Source organism: Barbatula barbatula (assembly GCF_947034865.1).
Source record: "Barbatula barbatula genome assembly, chromosome: 2".
NCBI lineage: Eukaryota > Metazoa > Chordata > Actinopteri > Cypriniformes > Nemacheilidae > Barbatula > Barbatula barbatula.
Genome location: NC_136767.1, coordinates 6,175,969 through 6,197,251, shown reverse-complemented (window position 1 = coordinate 6,197,251; position 21,283 = coordinate 6,175,969). Strand labels below are relative to the sequence as shown.

The following is a 21,283-nucleotide window of genomic DNA, read 5'->3' as shown; positions in this document are numbered from 1 at the left end:
TTTTTGTCAGAACTGACAAGGAGGCAGCTTCCCGCAAGAGAAAGTCAATGGAGAGGGCTGGATTGTTTTCCCTCCAGTGTGGGTGTGGAATAGATGCGCTCTGTCTCTATTCGTCCCAAACATACATTTTGCACTTATGCACACGCGTGACCTCAAACTCAATCATAGTTATTTTGATTAAATTATTATTGACAAATAATCGATTGCCGATAAATCATTAACATCCCTTATTCTATTATACAACATAACGTTGAGGAACAGCACAAAGAAATCAATTTTAAGAGATTTAACAAAAACTACACTATAAGCACCTCTGGCCAGCATCAAGGGCATACAGTAAAAGCAACAAAATGTAAACCTATGACGAAAACAAATAAGAAGTGTGGTACAATGTTGTATTTTTTGCTTTGGATTCAACAATGTTCTCAATGCAACACAAAGCATATACCTTACATCATCTTAAAATAATCATAATGTCTTCTTACATTTCATTTCAGACCCAAATTTTTTCTTGAAGTTTTTTCGCAGAGACATAACACTTAAACATTTAAAGAAGAATGGAAAAAAAAGTATCAAAACATGCAATTCAGAACCCTTAACATAACATACACAGATAAACCAAGTAATAAAAACAGACAGGCTTACTCAACCTCAAACTGCAGACGTATATTCTAAGAAACATTTCTCAATCAAAAATTTACATTTCTTTAACTTCCACAAAAATATAATGCAGTGCACAGAACAACTTATTACTACTTACAAACTCATTTGCCACATAAAAAAACGAAAACCAGTCACAGACTAAATGAATGTAGCAGAAAGCCATAACACTGTGAAAAGATCACCATTTTAACGATATAGAGCGCAAAAACAAATAAATAAAATATTTGGAAAGCCAATACGCCGACATGACAAAACTTGTGTGACAGAATTGACAGAAACTTAAAATGATAGTGTAAAATATGTGTGATCCTCATTAAATCGTCCCTTAATTGCCCTAAACTAAAAATATGCATCATACGGCTGGAATAACAGTGCAATTCACATCTGAAAGATACTTTGATCAGACGGCCGGCAAAATTACACCGTTTTGACCCTTGGCATACACTATGCAAAATTAAAAGCAATTTGTCCCAGTCTTTTCACAAATAGTTGCAATGAGAAGCATTGCTTGTGCAAAAAAGAGAGAGCGTCTGTATCATAAACAATATGTGCAAGTAATGCTGAAACATTTTAAAACATAATATCCTCAACTAGCAGATTATTTTGGCACAGAAAAATTACGAATGATATAATACTTCAATAATCAATCCGTTTGACTTAATTTGTTACACACCTTTTAGGTTTTTTAGGTTTATTTCAAAATGCTTGAAGGTATTTTACTGTGACTTTCCATCTGCTCACATCTTAATAAAACCCAGTCTAAACATTTTAGACACACAGTCTAAATCCTTAGTGTTGCTTGTTTGTTTCATACACCACATTCACCAGAAAGACCAAAATATCTGAATGCTTATACAAACACACCACTAAAAACTATATTGAAGATAGTTCAAGAAATGTTCACGAATTACATATTTCTCCTTTGCAGTTCATTCCAAATTCATATGACTTAGGAGCTACTGTATGGTGGAAATGCAGAGAATTACAGACAAAAAATTGGTCTCTTCCACAAACAAAACTATCGCGTTGTAAATTAGCACACAAGTCAAATAGACAACAATACATTTTGTTGTCTTTTTTGGAGCTTGACATCCATATGCGTTTATCATATAAATGCAAAAATCTATAATCTGCCTAACAGTCTCCAAGGAATAAAGAAAATCATACACATTTGGAATGACACAAGGGTGATGAAATGACAGAACTACGCGTTCCCTTACTCTGGCTCTTGTCACAGTGCAAAAGGGAAGCTCGATTACAACATGGACAAGGTGAAAAGCGTGTGATTGAGAAAGCCCTTGAAACTCTGAGGGATTGATTGCTGTCTTGTGAACCTCAGCCCTTAAAGTCAGTAGCAGAGTTGATCAGGCAGTGAGTGCTTGGATCCCTCAGGTCAGTAGAAAAAATAAAGAGTGTGCTGGCTATTCAAAAAACAACATTTCAAATACACTAAAATAGTCTGATAAAGGTGGCAAAAGCTCAGCGGCTGATTATGAAAGCCAACCATTAATAACGCAAGCCATACCTATTAAATCAGTCAAGTAAAATGTTGACAGCATATAAATTAATCTGTACAAACTTCACACGATAACTAACAATGAAAACACACAAGGCAGCGTCATTACAGCGAGAATCGTATAAAATCGCATATTTTTAACCAGATAAGAAATATATGTTTTGGGGGCAAAATTATGATTTTGTTGGTATTATTTACACAAGATTTGACTCCCAATACTATTCTATAAAGCATTGTGTCTGAACAGGATAGATTTTCATTACTGTATTACAGAGAAACATTTCTTGTCATGTAAATGCCACAATGCAGTTTCACTGCAGTGGTTGGCTTTTGAAAATGCAAATGTTCAAAATGCTATAACCATGCATAAGTGGGAAACATTCTGGAAGTAGTGAGACAAATGTAAAGAGCCTGTACACATAAAGCTTTTCATAAAGGATCATTAAAACATTGAAATCCATTAAAATAGAAGTCCTCTCTACTGCTTACATATGGCTTTGCTCTCTTGTGGCTCCCTTGTCCACCATACCCATAAATCTGTTCAGATGTCACTATTCAAACATCTTTTGATAATCACCGATACACATATTCCTACTTTTCAATTAAATTATCTTATTATGGAGATTATTTCCTTGGCATGGAGTTGACACGAGCCAGTCTTTAGTCTTTCTGTCTTTCTTCTGCAAAACCGCAGGCTTCCGCGACATATTCTCTCACCACAGCAATGCAACATCACAGTTTGGAGTCTTCAGGGGGAGTCAATGACTGGCAGTTTGGCTTCTTGGAATGGGAAGCTGACGATGAAGAGGAAGATGAGGAAGACGAGGACGAGCTTCGTCTGGTCTCCACGCCGGTGCTGGTCATTTTCATCTTTCGACGTTTTGCTAACGGAGCATTATCAACGCTTTTAAGGAAAAACCCTTCACGTTTCCCCCGGTTAAATGCCTGGGTGTAAAAACAGGAAATAAAAATATTGTGAAGCACAGCTACATGTAAATAATATAACAAATGACAGCAAATTTTTGTGACATTTCCTTTGCCAGCAACCTGAAGCGCCCTGCGACCATGTTTCACCCATTGCACTTTAAACAGGCCTCATCACAGCAAAACCAAATCATAATTTCCTTATTAGTTAATCGTTATAGTGTGCATGGATTTTAAACATGGAAAACTTTTAGAGTCAATGGCTTGTTAGCCCAAAAATGATCTCAAGATGACTTGTGGTAAGAACAAATATGCTACAAAAGACCAACAATACAGAAATAAATTCAGTGTCAGTTGGAACAGGAGACCAAAGACCACTAGGTCAATGCTAAATAATTTTTTGTGATACTTAATATCAAATTTAGACATGTGTAATTCTTAAATGCATGTCAGAAAGAATTAACTATCTGAGATGGGAGCAGTGATTTAATGCTGGAGATGGAAATACCACACACTCTAAAACTGAACTAATTCAAACAGTAAAATATTACATGAAACATGTACATTGTCTTTCTGATAAACCACACCTGTGTGTACTTGAGCAGAAACTAAAAAACTAAAAGCGGAGTTAGTTCTGAAAAATGGTTTAGCATTATTTTGTAGCAAATATGACTTAATAATTGTCAAACGCATAATTTCTAAGTACTATCTGAAGAGAATAGAAATTTCAGAGAGAAAAAATTATGTTGTTGAAACAGACAAACAACATTATCTGATAAATAGACTAGACCTTGTAAGTGGCGTTGACGTAGGTCCGGACAGTTGGACCACAGGACTCCAAAACATCTGGGGTGCAGAGAGGGGTAGAAGACATGACGCCCCCTCCCTGAAGCCAAGCATTTTCTTTCAGAGCGGAGAGTTTCAGACGTCGCTCAGGGTCAACGGTTAACAAGCCTGTGAATGGAGAGATAAAGCGAAGAATAGAAAAAAAAATTCAGATGGGAAGCTAATTTGGGGGATGCAGATACAAAAATCCTTCATCCACTAAATCCCCCCAGTAGTATTTATAGTATGTGCTTGCTAAACTCCCCCAGCCTTCATATTGGTTTCGAAGAGTTTTTTTTAAATGAATTTCCATTACGTAAAAACGTATCTTTTAATGGTCCCATATTGGACAATTCTCCTGGAAAAGCACGCCCACATGTCAACCAGCAAGAGGTTGAGAAAAAGCACGGCCATCAATGCTTCATTCAGATTACGGAAGTTTAGCTGTGTTTGTTTGTTCGCTGCATTTTGCTGATGAATTCTATAATTCTATAAATTGTGGATATAACAGTGGATTTGCAGATCGTTTGAAACTGAAAGATCGATCGGTCGCAGCGCTAAAAGATGCTGGTCATGAACCGCACGCAGTAAGTGAAACTGAGTCACATGTCTGTGTTTTGTTGGCATTCGGCATAAACTGCATGTTTCCTTAAGGGTGTGCTCATATATGTAGTCCGGTTCTTTTTGTTAGGATAAAAAAAATGTAGTCCTGTTCACTCAGCGATCACGCTCGCATTTTAACAGCGAACCTAGGGATACCGAACTTGACAGCTTACGTGTAAAGTCTCAATGTGATTGGACAGCGTTTCTGATTTATATTTTAGAACGGAACTTACTGGGTATAATATGCTCAGTGTGTGCCTTTGCATGCCCAATTCACTGGTTTAGCTATTAATACTCCTAGAAATGTCTCTTTGCATCACATTTTATATGTGCGTAGCATACAAACACAACATTTGTTGTTGAAAGGTTTGACATATGAATACTTTCTTACTTTTCATTCAGAAGACGTTCATAAATCCAACTGAACCGAATTGATTACTTTTATTATGGATGAATGAGCAGTTCACTTTTTAAAGTTTTGAACGCTATTGTTCTTGGACACTTTTCAATGGCATTACAAAGCTGGGAAGAGCCAGGATAGTATTTATTATTGGACGAGTAAATTATTCATTTTTCATAATGATTTAAAAAATACTGATTTAAAGATATTGAGTTGCATCAATGCAAAACACTAATATGACCATTTTGCATCATGTAACATTTTTGGAAAAAAAAATAGAAAAAAATATAACAAATTTCAACGAAATTATTGCATTTGATCAGAAAAAATGCAAAGATAGAATCTTACCTCGTAGACTAAAACCCATTGGGATTTCATTTAAGTTATTACAGTATAGGCTTATATTTTACAGAAGACTATACAGTCTAGTAGTACTGTAAGTGTTCCTTGGAACTTAATTCTACAACAAATTTAAATTTTAAATCCACAACCTGATTTTCTTTCCAATTTGTGATCATACTGCCCTCGGGGAATACATGTTCACCAGTTTTTATTTCTTTTTTCTTTTATCGGTACCTCTCACTAGATCTTTGGCCTCTTCTGACACACCCTTCCAGGCTTCTCCATCTAAAGAGAAATCTCCCTCTTTAATTTTGTGCATGATGTCAGCTGCGTGTGATGATGTCATTCCTTTTTTGTCACTCTGGAATGGAACTTGGCCGGAGAGCATGGTGAACTGACAAAATAAAATCACAATATCAACAGAATGTCTGTGGAATGAATTACGAGTCACGGCAAAAGACAACGGTTTGGTAAGAAATTACAGTCAAACATCATATCACCCCATCATTTAATGACATTGTCTTTAATGACAGAAATAACATGAGAACGGTCAGACAAAACTTTTGTTTAAGGAACAGTATAACGTGTCAACCCTGTGTTCAATTTCACTTTGTTAAACCCAACATGCTTCACGTGCTTTGTTATAAATGTTGTGTAATTTAAGCAGCTAACCCTAAAGCTAACACTAACTTTATAGTAACAACCCATCCGCTTATGTGTAAATAACATTTCCCATTTTGCCTAAATGCGCTGTATTTCATTTACACACAAACATAGTCTCAAACAGTCAGCATCACACTCGCAGACCTACCAGGATGACCCCCAGGCTCCAGAGGTCACACGCTTGGTCATATCCGGAGCTGTGGAACAGCTCAGGTGCGGCGTACTGCAAGGTAAAGCAGGGAGTCTGCAAGGGGGCACTGCCACTTCCAGCGGGAAACAACCGTGCAAAGCCAAAATCAATCACTTTCAACACGGAGTCATCCGATTCATCAGCAAACAGCACGTTCTGCCGATAAAGGTGGAAGAGAAAGAAAAAAAGTCATTTCACAAATTTAGTAGACGTGTCACCATTCTACAAATCACTGTAATGCATGGCACGGTGGCTTTTTTACAGTACGAATCCACTTGTTAAGTCATGATGTAACAGAAACAATTTCGGGTCCAAGCCTCCACTCGTTTCAGGTGATGCAACTATTTAAATCATTTGACTTCATATCTTACATCAATGTTTTAATAATTCTTAAAAAATGAAATTCTGTCGGGTCATCTTGGATTTAGTTATAAATGTAAAGGTTAGAATTGTGTTTTTGGTAAGTTCACAGTATGTCATGAGTGTATATTAGCTTTTCTTGCAAATTATTCCATTATGATTTCAGTTTCGCAGTCATATCTGAATAATAAGCTCTTCAGGAAAATCTAAACAATCAAGAAAAGCTTTGAATTTACTTCTCTACAGTACTTTATTCTTGCTTATGGACAGGACATTAAGATTCCACAGCACGGAGACAGATTCAGCACATGGACAACTGAACACAATGCCAATGTTCCAATGCATAATATCATAAGTGAAGTGAAATCAGTGAAAACTGTGAGGAGTAATTACAGCTGACGGGAGATTAAAATGGGAGAAAGAGAGACTGCCGAAGCTGAATAAAAGCTGGCATGGCCAGTTACTGGCACAACAGATGCGGGAAAAATGCATCTGTCGGCACATAATAGCACGCTTTTATACAATTAGAGAGCTGAGAGAATCAATAAATAATGCACTGAAGCTCCACACTTATTTTCCAAACCTTCCAGCCTTTCCTTTATACTTCAATAGCCACATTTTGATCAATGAAAGTCTGCCATCCAAGTAATTATTTACCTGTTTGCGGTTCAGTTGTTCACACAAAAAGTGCTTAAGCAAAGTCAAAATTGATTTTTTTATTACTTTTGAAAAGTAGTCTGACAACTCTCCCCAACAAGCAGCCCAATTTGAAGCAGGCATGCAAGTTTCCTTCTCTCCGTGTCCCTTTACCTCTGGTTTGAGGTCTCTGTGTACAACTCCAGCCTCATGCATGTAGCTGACAGAGGACACCAAGCTGTTCATTAGCTGGCTGGCCTCCCATTCCGCAAACATCTTCTTTTTCCTTATCCTCTCCAACAGCTCTCCGCCTCGCAACAGCTCCATGACCAGGTACGTGTGATACTGGTTAAGAAAGCATTTTGTGTGAAAGAGTGAACGGAAAGCAGAAAAAGCACCATCGAGGCAACATATTCAAAAAGCCAGCTAAATGTATGCAGGGTGATCACTACCTGATCAGTATGGACCTCATGGAGCGTGACAATGTTAGGATGAGATTCACACTGTCTCAGTGCTGCAATCTCTCTCTGAGTCATAGCCTCCATCCTAAAACGGCATAAAATAAACAGCTTTATAGGCATTCTGTTTTTATACGACTTTATACGACTTTTTCTTCTGTGAAACACAAAAAGGACATTGAAAGATATGACTTTGAAGTTTTATGTCTATACAATCGTGTCAATAGGGGACCAATGTTAATTTGTTTTTTCCGTTCTGCAAAATATCTTATTTTGTGTTCTTTAGAAGAAACAAATCATACAGGTGTGAAATGATATGAAGGTAGGTCAAATTAATTTTCATTTTTGTGTGAACTATGCCTTTAAATTTACACTTGGTCCCCACAGTGTCAAATATGCAGTAACATCTATGTGTGTTAGGGCCAGATTGTGATATTATGTTGCCTCTACACCGGTAACACTGTATTTTGTTTCGAGCAAGCGTAGAAGCCAAAATTTAGCAAAGAGGGAAAAAAGATTGTTTCATGAAAGTTTCATTAATTGAAAATGTCAAATATATGTAGTGCATCCACAAGTTGTAGTGCAAAATGTTATTTTTAATACAGAACTATAATGTGTTAACTCAAGCCTTGTTTGTCTGAAACATTCGCTCGTGTTGTTATTGTTCTAGGAAATGTTCCCTAACTAAATAATAAGCGATAAAGGCACAAATTAAAGATCAAATAAAAGCAAAAATGTTGAAGCCAACTTTTCTTCTAGAAAACAAATCATTCACATTTAATATTTTATACCACATATATTCATTTAATCTGCTCGGATGGCCATAGCGCTCTGCCCATTGGACTTAGGTTTGCTCAGCTTGAACAAAAGTGAAACAAGTGTATCTCTACCTTCGGCTGACAATTTTCACAGCGTATTCTTGGCCACTCTGCCTGTGTCTGCACTTCCTGCATACAGAAAAACTGCCCTCACCCAGTGGCGGCCCCTGCAGGCACAGCTCATAGAGCTGAAAAAACTGTGACTCCTGAAAAAATTAAGGAGAGAGGAATTTGAACGTTTCGCAAAACCATCAAAAGAGAAGCTTTTTAAGTTTGTTACTGTGTACCTTCAGCATAGCACTGCGCTGGACGGCAGCAGAACCGGGCCTGTCGATGTTCGCCTCAGCATCTAGAACATCCCCCATTACTACATTCTTATTAAACAAGATAGAAGGAGCAACAAAGGAATATCCCTGAAACCAAGAGAATACATAGGAAGTTTTAGTGTTGTGGTTGCACTGCCAATAGTAAGATGTGACAAGATTGCAAGAGATAACATTGCGGAACAGGATATACATGACTGAGAAGGTGTTACAATAATTGCTAAACCTTGTGTGTGTGTGTTAGGGTGTGTGAGACCTCGGGATGGGGATTTAAAACTGAATGCACACAAACCCATGGGGACTCATGGGGTGTCAAAAAAAGCGTATTAATCATACAGATCAATATTTATCTAAAAATGCTAAACGTTTTCTATGATGGATAGGTTTAGGGGATAACATATACAGATGGTACAGTATACAATTCATTTCGCCTACGGACTGGCCCCACAGAGATTTGCGCGTGTTGGTATAGTGGAGTGGCAGGAAATTGGATTAAGGTTATAGTAGGGACATATATGCAGTAGTGCCCATGCAAGGCCCACAAGGGCAGGTGCATGCACGTACCTGAAACAGGCGGTCTGTACTAGGTGGTGTGCTGGCAGGGGAATATACTGGCTCCATTCCTGTAAACTCTTCAGCAAAGTTTCCCACATCCAACTCATTGCGTAGTTCTGGTCGAAATGGGCTCGCAACTTTCTTCTCTGCCAAGTCAGACCAGTTTAACCCCTAAAACACCAAGCAGTCATTTTAAATGTGAGAATCAGACAGAATTAGTTTGATAACAACAAATTTCACTAAAAAGTGCCTGAAGAATTTGCATCAGGGAGAGAGACTTATTTTGTCTCAAATCAAATACTGACAAAACGGAATGGATTTAATCCTTTCAAACTGTAGCACCAGCAGGCCCTTAGCTACAGAGTTTTATGTCACTTTGACGTAGTCTATTTACATAATAAAGATGGTAATGTTGTTGTAAAGCCTTTTTATAAGTGAAATATTTATGTTATATGAACTTGCTTCATATGTTTATGAAACATTCTATTGAAAAAAACATGAATACTTTAACAAACTACCAAAAGATATGTTATTGAATAATAATAAATGGAAAGTATTGGGCCACTGGTCAGTGGGGGAAATTGTCCCCACCTTGCGACAGCCCTGAGCCCCGGTAAGGATTGGTTTTGTATGTGTTTCATAAGGTTGTTTATAAATAAGATTTTGGTTGACAAAATTGTAGGTATAAATGTGACTTAAGTACAAAATAACTGTCAACATCGTAAATTCACAACAATAAAATGAAATAATTATATTATTTTAAATTCTAATATTCTATATTTGTACATTTGATGCAACTGCTCTTGTTCAAAACATAATGTTTAAAGCATGCAAAGTTCTGCAGGGAGAGAAAAGATGAGACAAAGAAAGACGAATAGATTATACAAAATAAAAAAATGATTGAAAGAACCTTGAAGAAAGGATGAGACTTGATCTCTTCTGCTCCTCGAGGCCCCGAGCCCAGTCTCTTATGAGGGTCTTTAACCAGTAACTTCCGCAAAAGGTCCTGAGCCAAAGGGCCGATGATAGAGGGGAAAGGAGGTTCACACCGCAGGATGCGTCTGAAAGACCGTAAGAGCTCATTTCATTCTGGGAAATGATTTAACTGATGCGATCATAACAACAGCTGTTATCACGGGGAGTTTAAATATACACTGCGTGTGAGGAGAAGGTCATTAGAACAACCGAGGTACAGTCAAAACTCACTTGGACACCTCACTCTGGGAATTTCTCTCTCCCTCCAGAGTGAATGGAGACGCTCCTGTCAGTAGCTCAAACATCAGAATGCCCAAACTCCACCAATCCACCACCTGCATGCAGACAGAAAGATCTAACTTAATTTGTCAGTCTTTATACCCATCAGTCATAGAGGTCTGCATTTCCTGAAGCATGTTAAAAACATGCAGAGGTCGTATTTCAGCCCCAAAATTAAACGAAAAGGCAATCCTATTATAAGAAAATCAATTCTATTTTATTTTAGTTTCTTAGTATTGTGAATTTTCAATGAGAACAGTTAATCAGAAATGTTTCTTTTTGCAGATTTTGCTTTTGCCTTCGTACTAGAATGTCCAAAAAGACTATTTGAAACTATATTTGTGTTAAATTCACACAATAAATGATCTGTCTTCTCACCTTGCCATGACCAGCTTTACCTCTGATGATCTCTGGCGCCATGTACTCTATAGTGCCGCAGAATGAGTAGGTTCTCTCTTTCTAAAGGTGAACAAAAAAGCAGAGCACCACATAAGAGCTGCGCCCAGGACATAGTGTAGGCACACTGAAAATTCGAACTAAAGTTTATCGAAAAGCCTTTATATTATGTGAGCAGGAACAGCACGCTGATGCAGGCTGCTGAAAACTGAGCACTTTCTAATCATCAGGCTACATGTCAAAAGCAAGTTGGTACGGTGTCGACAATCTGTGCCAATAGTAGGTGGCGGTAAGCACACTATTTAGTAGGGCCGCCCCCTTTCAGTCAACTATTTGTTATTCGATTAGAAGTCACTTCTAATGTATTGAATATAATATTAAATGTATGTATATTATTATATTATTTATACACCCTTTCGGTGTTAGGGGCGAGTTATCCCTTATTTCTCAGCATGAGAAATACAAGGTGTGCCGTGTGAACGGGCTGAAATACGTGTTTAAAGGTGAATGAATGAGTAAGACTTGAAAGCTCTGCCATTATGATCAGCAGCTTGTGACATCACCTTTTGTTCTCAAAAAAGTAAGAAAATGTGATGGTATGCTGACGGTGGCAGCTTTGTCAAAAACATCATTTTCTCACCTCCTCTTCCAGAAACTCCTTACTCAGCCCAAAGTCTGTCAGGACCACATGACCATCACTGTCCAATAAAATGTTCTCCAGTTTAATGTCCCGATACACAATGCCAAGCTAAAATACAAAACCAAGCAGGGGGCTTACAAAACACAATCACATGTTAACACATTAATAGACCTCATTGAACTTAACAATATACATAATGGAAAGCTAACATAATAAAGTATGAGTATCATAAGTTTTTGAGCTCAGTTTGATTGAATAATACTTACCCTTCAGCAAAAGTTAATGTTTAATAAATGTAGAAAGTGTACAATTTACTTTTAGCTGACTCTAGTGGTCAACCGATATACTGGCATGGTAGATATATACGGATAAGCCAAAACATTATGACTACCTATGCTGTTGGTCCATCCCGTGCTGCCAAAACAGCACCAACCTGCCAAGACATGCCCTCTGTAAGACCCCTGAAGGCACTTCAAGTTCTGCAGACATCTGTGTGACTTGTGGCATGTATTAACCTTTTCTTGGCTCGGATCAGGCGGCATAGTCTTTGTTGCCCAATGCTCTTATGAGTTGCTGAGCCTTATTTGCCCAACACCCGGACGCCAGATTGTGGCTTATTCCTCCTCGTTGTCACCACTGCTAAGTGAAAGCAATCCAAAAGCCTTTCCTTTGCAAAGACTCTGTGAGCCAGTCACCTTGCTGTAATAATTTGGCCACTGTATCTTTCTACCTGGCCATTTTCCCTGAATCTACCCAGAGCTTAATATGCTGCTGTGTTAGGAGATGATCAACAATATTGGCTTCAACTGTGAATTATAATGTTTGTCTCAGTGCATTTCTCTTAAAATAAATTGAGATAATTCTCCTGTTTGGCCGATTAGTTTTATGTGCCAACATGACTTTTTTAGGAAACAACCTCCAGCGGATTTGAAGTAGAATGGTACTGTATATAACATGTTTGAGCACACCTTTGTATAAGAAAATATGATAAATGACATACTATAGTTATCAGAGCTGTTGTTGCTGTTTCCATCATTTTATTATTATTTCTAAATAGGATGACTAAACGACAGTAAGGAAACCTGCATTTTGTAAGATGTAAACACTGGTCCAGTAGAATTTCCGGTTTCAGTTTTTTCATTTAATATTTGTTTTTTTAATCATGTATAAATATTAAAGATATTTGTTTATCGTTTCGGTTATAAGTAATGTGTTTATAGTGCTGTAGTGCTAAAATCTTCGTCGCATTAAATCACAGTGCACCACACATTATAGGAGCAAAATTATTAAATCTAGGATTTATTCTCCTCACGTTTGCGGTCTCTCACCGTTTAAATATCTTATAAGATTCAACAAAATCTTTTGGAGTGGCCCCAGCACAGGTCAAGTCACGAAAACACAAGTCCACTCCCATAAGTGGAACATTTGTAAAACATGAGCCGTGCCACCTTTCTAATTTATTAAATGTCACTCATGTTGATAATATATTATTAATTTACCTACTGAAAATCATTTGTAGACATCAATAAAGAGACAAATCTTGCACTTAACCTTTTCATGGGCATTTTGTTTTCATAGTAAGGCAGATTTTGTGATAGGGCTGTGTTTCACCAACAACTTCACGATACAATATGCATCATGGTACAAGTCCACGATACAGTTACATTTTTATTTACTAAAGATGTAACCATATACTCAGCTCACGGTGCAATACGATTTATGATACTGATCTCACAATACGATTTTGTTGAGTTTTAGAAATGAACAAGTGCAATTATAATATTTCTCAAATGCTGCACATTTATTTTTCAAATACAAATATATATTTTATGGCAAGTAACAAAACTAAGTTGCAATTTGAAAACAAAATGGGTAAAAAATTAATAATACAGAAGTGTCTTTAATATATCCAACCTTAGACTTTGACTTTGTTAGGATGCATTAAGATGATCAATTATTGTTCTGGATTACAAACTCTAGGTTCAGAACATATTACAGATTTACAACCAAATAAACTACATAGTAAAATATACTATATATTCTAAACTACTAGCGTAACTACTAAATTCATTTTGCCGTGGTACGCCCGCACACCATAAATCCCCCTTCCACGGCTTCCCATTCATCCCTTATTTGTCCGGCCTGTGTTGCTAAATTAGTGACAGTGTTACTGACTCTTTGATATATAAATACATACATTTTGTGTAAATATGCACATTGTTCGCCAGACGCAGCCAAAATCACTGCTCTTTAAGGTGTGTGGTGATCTTGTCAGAAGATGTCACAGTTATAGATCAGGACCACAGAAACAGAAAATATGTACACGAGAACGGCTTTATTGGGCAATAAGCTCTATTAAAATACAAAATGTTTAGAAAGAAGCAAAACGAGTCTAAAGCTGCAACTTAGCACAGTAAAAAAACACAAAATTCTTGCGGAAACGCTGAATGACAAAGTTTCTAGAGATACAATTAAAATGAGGCAGGTGCTGTAAGATCTTTGCTCTAAACTTAATATTACACTCACAGTTACTGTGTGGCTTTTTTTCGTCTCGTCTTTTCAAATGCCTATTATGAGCGAGATGTGCTTCATTACATCGCTATTGCAGATAATGCAGAAGCAGTGCTGCGTCACATATGCGTGTTGAATTAACAGCTTTAACTTTACACAACAGTAAATTTCTCTCATACGCAACCGTTTAAGTGATTTGAATGCGCTTTCATTCATACAGCACTCACGGATGCAGAGAGAAGGTGAGAGGTCAGAATATTATCATATTGATATTATCATACCGTGATATTATCATATTGTGAGCCATGTGCCGTATCGTATCGTGAGGTGCCCTGTGATTCCCACCCCTACTATCAAGACGATTCTGGACCAACATTTATTCAGGACTTTTACTTAATCTACTGTCACACAGATTTAATGCAGTTGAACCAATCAACCCGAGTTGATCCTACCCTTTGCAAGAAAGAGGTACCTAATAAAGTGAGCAGAATTACATAAACATTGTAGATGTAAGCCTATTGTGTTCTTTAGAAATAAAAATATGTCATGAAAATAGCATTGATCGACCACTAGATGTCACTGTCCTTAGACAGAATGTAACTTTCACAAAAAAATAGACAGACATGACCTTTACTGTGATGCATCTCAGTTTCATCTAAATGTAAACATTATTAAAAGTCAAAACATTTCTACCTTGTGCAAGTGCTCCAGGGCTAGGATAATTTCTCCGACATAGATCCTCACTTCATCTTCTGAGAAATGATCTCTCTGATACAAATGAGTAAACATCTCCCCTCCACTCACATAGTCTGCCAAAATAAACATGAGTCAAAAAACATGGATTTTCTGAGGGACACATACCTAAGAACTAGAGGAACTATTTATTTAGCCAGTAATCATTTAATTGAAATTAAAACTATTTTACAACTGCATTCTGCCCAAATAAAAGTCCTGTTAACCTGAACACTCAAAAAATACTGTAATGTACTATAGAATTAACTTAAGCAAAATGTAGTGTTCTGGTCATAAATTAATAAACTGTAGTAAACACAGTAGTATACTTTAATATTTACAATAGTAAGGTTCTCAAACGCTGCAGAATTTAGGAATTGTACTGCCGTTTCCTATAGTAAATATTACTATAGAAAAACTTTAACTTAAAAATGAAAAAAATACGATTTTAGGAAAACTAAAAACCATATGGCCCTAATTTATTATTCTCTATCCATTATTCTAAAGCTCTAAACCTGTGACCATGCAATAAAACAAGTATGCCTTCTTTTACCTAGTATAAGGTGCAGTTTGGTTTGGGTCTGAAAGGCGTAATGAAGGGTGACAAGAAAAGGTGACTGGCGAATGTGTTCTAGAACCTGCCGCTCTGTCCGAGTGTGCTCGGCAGTCTTTGCCTTCTGAACAATGGCTGCTTTCTTCAGAACCTACAGGAGAAAAGAACAATAACCGATTCAAATGTGCCTAACTTAATTAGTCTTTATATATTCAATTGAAATATTTTGAACTAGCTTGAAAAAAACTGCAACTGTTTTTAAACACTATTTCGAAACACTCAACAACACTGGTCCAGATGCACTTCCCGTTTCAGTTTAACACTAAACAACTGTTAGAACAAAATACAACTGTTTAGAACTGAATTGAAATGTTAAGTGAAGATCTTGAATACGTATTAATGCCACGGGGCAGTTAAATGCTTAATTCTGATTGGCTGAAAAATGGTCCATGGGTGTGCATTACTTTTCAGTAAAATGCACTCCTATGAAGTAGTTTCAGATTGACCTAATTACAGTTACATATCAATGCGCCAAATTTAACAAAATTAGGTCAAACTGTAGCCTACTTTCCACCACAGCATACAGATCTAACAACAAACAAAATGACTTTTCTTTTTAATTTTGACATTAATTTGGAGATAAAATGGAAAATTATTAGAAATAATTGAAATAATGCTTCATTCCTACTGCAGAGTGATGAAATTAAAAGCTATTGTATCATGTATACTTAGAACCCTTAGAAAAGATAATACATCATTGGATTATAGTGATATTTTAAACTAATTACATTTATACATTTAGCAGACGCTTTTATCCAAAGCGACGTCCAGATGAGGTAAACAATGAAAGCAATTGACTTCATTAGTTTATTTAATTAGCATCACAAACGTATCCAATCTTGTCATCAGTCATTCAGCCTATTTAAAGAGAGAAAAGTAGTCACTGTGCTGTTTGGTATCATTGTGTGCCCCACACTGAACATGGACCAGAGAAGGGACAGGATAGAGTTGTCTGAGGAGCTCAGAAAGAAAATAGTAGACATGCATTGGACAGATGAGTCAGAAATGGAGCTTTTGGGCAGGTCACATCAGCTCTGTGTTCACAGATGAAAAAAATCAAGCTTTCAAACAAGTGAACACCATCCATACAGTGAAACATGGCGGAGGCTTGGTTATGTTTTGGGGTGCCTTGAATCTGTGCAGGGCACAATTCAATCTCAAGTCTATCAAGGCATTTTGTAGCGAAACGTACTATCCAGTGTCAGAAAGCTCTGTCACAGTCTCAGGTTATGGGTCCTCCAACAGGAGAAGGACCAAAACAACAGCTAAAATCACCCAGGAATGAATAAGAACAAAACATTGGACTACTCTGAAGTGGCCTTCTATGAGTCCTGATCTGAATCCTATCGGACATCTATGAAAAGAGCTGAAACTTGCAGTCTGGAGAAGGCACCCATCAAACCTGAGACAGCTGGAGCAGTTTGCTCAGGAAGAGTGGGCCAAACTATCTGTTAACAGGTGCAGGGTTCTCATTGACAGCGACACAGAACGTTTAGTTGGGCGTCCCATCATTTTTATCCATGATATTATCATTTGTTTTATTATTTACAATATTATATTGAAAAAAATCTATTACATATGGAATAAACAATGGTGATGTCAATTTCAAGTTATTTCAGGGAAATTGTGCATTATGGAATGATGACAGTTATGGGAAGTGTTGGTTGACAGTTTGCACTAGCATGGCAGCTCGCGGACACATTTTTTTGTGAGGAGGTGCGGAGGCTTGCAGAAATTTGGTCTGATGACCAAAGCAATCAGTGTGGTCTCAAAAGGAACCAACAGCGCTGATAAATGCTCGATGTATCACTTTTTGCCATCGGTCCGAACCAAAGTAGCCAAACTAAAGGTGAGAAAGGTGTCATACATAGCAATAGAGTCAGCCCCGCCTCCTCGCTAAGATGTGATGTGTAAGACATTAGTCCTACCAAAAAGAGCATTCCAGAACAAATACCTTTATAAATATCTTGATGGAACACCTGAACAACATATTTTGGTATGGTAACCATGGTAAAGCGGAATAATTGACTCCGGTACGTCGAATTCTTCAAAAATGATGTACAGACCTTGGATGCATTATTTTCGAAAAATTCAGCGGCCCGTCGTCAATTATTCCTTCCTTATATATGTGAATTAAAGAAATGTTTACAAAACTGAAACAAGAAGTGCTTTTGGACCAGTGTTGTTTACATCTCTCGAAATGGTCTATAGACAGTTTCAGCATCCACAACATAAACAAACGTTTTGTAGCCCAAACTTAACTTCCGGTATACTGCAAAATATCACCAACTGTTGAGTAGTTTTAATTTCATTTAATACAATAACATTTTCATATTGATATCAATTGAACAAAAAATGTATTGTTATATTACTTGCCACTAGCCAGACCGATAACCAAACACAGGCCGGAAGTTAACCTTGGGCCAGGTGAGTGCATCCGATGGTACTGTCTATAGGCTTTACGAAACTTGCCCACTCATCAACTGTATTTGTTTATAAATCAAATCTTATTCTTGATATCTTTTCTGAAAAACAAATAAAAAACACAAACCTTCATGGCATAGAGTTTGCCTTTATCATGACCACTTATTTTTCTGATCAGGAATACTTTTCCATAAGCTGGTGAAAAAAGAGAGAGAGAAAAAGGAATCTCTTAATGGACATTCTGCCAACATTTTGGGGTCTCATTTATAAACGTTGCGTACGCACAAAATGGGGCAGGAAACGTGCGTGCGCCACTTTCCACGCAAAGGTTGCGATCTATTAAAAGCAAACCTGACGGGAGAATCTGTGCACATGTATGCAAACTCTGGCCCATGCATACAGACATTCTTGAGGCAAGGGGCAACACAAGTGAGTTTAAACTCAAGTTAGATTGTAGAAGTAAGCGTGATAAAGATGATTATAAGCATTAATGCCACATACACGTTTAATATCACATCATATCTGTTAAATATCCCCATGATCGAGAAGATTCAATCTACAGAGTTATTTTGCTTGAATTGAGGGATAATTGTTTGTATCCAACTCAAATCTTGAATAAAAATTCAATCTAAATATTTAATCAGCGCTGTCTCACCATCACACTTTGAGTGAATGAGGAGATGGCCCGACTGCATGGAATAGGAGAGCATCAAATACGATAACTGCAGAATACAGTGCAAATAAATAACTATATAACTTATACATGTTCCTTAAATACTGTGCATACTCATCAAACGTTAAAGTCAAATTTGATCTGAGGTTAGGCACTAATTAATGATGCGATTTTAATGCGGTGTTAATGATCAGTCTAAATGCTACAGATACGCTATATAGATGCCTCATTCATTCAGTGTTAATATAATTATTATTCATAATTATAAAAATTATTCATTTGTAAATTGCAATGAATCTCATGTGTGGCCATTTGTGATTTTGTTACGGAGATAAAGGATGGGATCGGGGGATTTCAGCAGTTTTACATCATTTTGTGTTATTTTCCGATGGCATCCGATAGCGGTTGGAACCGGAAACGGTATATGTTCATTATGGTGCGTTACGTCAGGCTTCACTAGAGGATTGGATGCCAGTTTTATATATATATATATATATATATATATATATATATATATATATATATATATATATGAATCAGCATTAATGAGGTGCTTTGCATTTACTATTTATGGGAAAGAATGGGCGTGTACAGGCGGGATATGAGGCTGATTCACCTACGCATACTTGCAGTTCAACTGTGATTTATAAAGCGAATGTTGCTTACATGGTTTTATCCGTTTGAATATTTTTGGCCGTACGCTATTTTGGGCTTTTCATACGCACGGTTTAATAAATGAGATCCCAGGTAAGGTGCAAGTGTAGCAACAAAACCTTTAAGAGGGAATAAAGAATACCAGTTACAGTACATTCGATTACCTCTGAAACCTGTGCATTGCACATAATAGTTCAATTGTATTTCCTATGCTTGTAGTACAAAGAACAGAACATCAATCTATTTGTTTGAGCAGCCAAACTGGACACAATGACATTTAATGGGTTGACTACAGTATGTATGAGTATGAACTTTCTCACCTCCAGTGCCAAGCACTTTGAGAAGTTCAAAGTTCTCCATGCCAACTTTCTCAGGATATCCTGTAAGATTAGCTGAAAAAAGATGTTCAGTTAAACTCACTTCACACAAGCCTGTACATCAATTTCATTAGGAATAAATCATTCCTTTTAAAATGATCCATTAATATTACACTACATTATAAACTGATACAACTTTTCTTCCGTGTCTCCACTCCACAATACTTTGCGTGACACATAACAGACATATATATACACAAGTATACATATCATCACCACCAAAAACAGCACAACAGGGTTTTTAGGCAATACTGTAGTATTCTTTAAGTACCATGTTCATTTCATAATCATTTAACATCATGGCTTGTATCGAGTTACCACCTCATAAAACCACAGTTGTGAAATAATACAAAATCGCTAGGGTAACGTAAATGAATGAAGTATACAGTCACCTACCATTCGTGATCTCGTGCTTAACGGTGCAGACTTTACGGTGGGTTTCTCGGTCGGAGTCTTCGCCGCTACCACTACTATCCCCCGACATGATGCGTTTTATTTATTGGGTATTTGGTCAGGAAAGTGAGTTTGACAGAAAACACTTTCAAAGAACAACCATTTACATGAAGCCAAAGAGTGCCACAAACTCCCCGGGAAATGTTAAGGATTTGTAAAGCAAAACTTTACAAACGGCTTATGACAATGAGGATGACATGTTTTATTATGCATCTCATCTTACAAATACCTTTGACATCCTGCCGTTGACACTAATCCTCATGAACCTAAACATTAATCTTACCTTTGGAAACAACAATATACTTTATCATATTCTATATATATATATATATCAAAAGCACAATGATCGCTATCGGCAACACTTCACCCGCAGTTAATTGCTCATAATGTCGGCCAAAAATGGCTGTTATTTCCGTATTACCAACTTCGACACAACTGTCGTGATCTTAAACACAACTGCAATAAAGCTCGCCGATCTGTCAGAGCCCGTCGAGCACAATGCGTTTCTCTCTTTACAGCTACATTACCTGCAACCTACTTAACGTGAAGCGATATATCGATCCGTCAACTGAGCTATACGCTAATAGCGTACTTGCTAACTATCAACCGTGACAGATAAGACTAAAAATGTCCCTAGTAGCTAATTTTATAAAGGCTAAATGGACGTGTTTTAGTGTTGTCCTTTTCTCCTGTCATCCGGATGTAGTTATGCCTGACTCGCTTTTAATACGCGTTTGCTATGGAAAAGACATTAATTTAACGATAACTGTTTGGAATAAAGTGTAAAGATCACTTCGGCTACGGAAGCCGAAGTAGTGATGTCCGATTCGCAAGTGAATCGTTGTTTGAACCGGATCTTTTTATTGATTCAATAGTCGCAAGGCATATTACATCATTCGACTGTATGATCATCCCTGGAATGATAAGGAATGCTAGATCGAGGTTTATTTAAAACACATATTCGGCTATATATATATATATATATATATATATATATTAGTTTGTATTCTCCTCAAGAGTGTATTATTTGAGCGAAACGACGGTTCATTTACATCACTATTCGAAGGAGCCGAATCCCTCAAATGAATCGGACCACGGAATCGGCCGTGCCGCTGTTGAAAACGGGTTTGAAGTATATCAGCTGTGGGTTGGTTCTCCGTGTAGGTGGTGGAAGAGAAAAACTGGTGCAATACAACTTGAAAAGGCCGTGTTAACACAATCTCTCAACCGCTCAAGTTGTATTTTGTTTGTTAACCACCTTTTGACTCTCACTGAAGGAG

The 21,283-nt window shown here is 37.2% G+C and overlaps 1 protein-coding gene across 1 annotated transcript; it reads right to left on the bottom strand.

Annotated features, from left to right (window-relative positions):
- Positions 1-381: 381 nt before the first annotated feature.
- rps6ka4 (ribosomal protein S6 kinase, polypeptide 4) lies at positions 382-20,812 on the bottom strand. The gene is made up of 18 exons (XM_079474664.1): positions 19,947-20,812; positions 19,494-19,565; positions 17,974-18,041; positions 15,363-15,513; positions 14,771-14,886; positions 11,567-11,674; positions 10,909-10,989; positions 10,483-10,586; positions 10,187-10,337; positions 9,286-9,447; positions 8,686-8,811; positions 8,471-8,604; positions 7,575-7,668; positions 7,297-7,467; positions 6,085-6,282; positions 5,508-5,667; positions 3,894-4,057; positions 382-3,124 (listed from the first exon to the last, which is right to left on the bottom strand). The coding sequence occupies exons 1-18, from the start codon at positions 20,032-20,034 to the stop codon at positions 2,912-2,914; spliced, it is 2,361 nt and encodes a 786-aa protein (XP_079330790.1). The 5' UTR covers positions 20,035-20,812; the 3' UTR covers positions 382-2,911.
- Positions 20,813-21,283: the final 471 nt, after the last annotated feature.

Coding starts and splice junctions, on each gene's coding strand:
- rps6ka4 (XM_079474664.1), bottom strand. CDS start 20,034: ATGTCGGGGGATAGTAGTGGTAGCGGCGAAGACTCCGACCGAGAAACC. Junction 10,587..10,908: donor GTAAAGCTGGTCATGGCAAG/GTGAGAAGACAG, acceptor GTCTGCATGCAG/GTGGTGGATTGGTGGAGTTT. Junction 8,605..8,685: donor AGCGCAGTGCTATGCTGAAG/GTACACAGTAAC, acceptor TAATTTTTTCAG/GAGTCACAGTTTTTTCAGCT.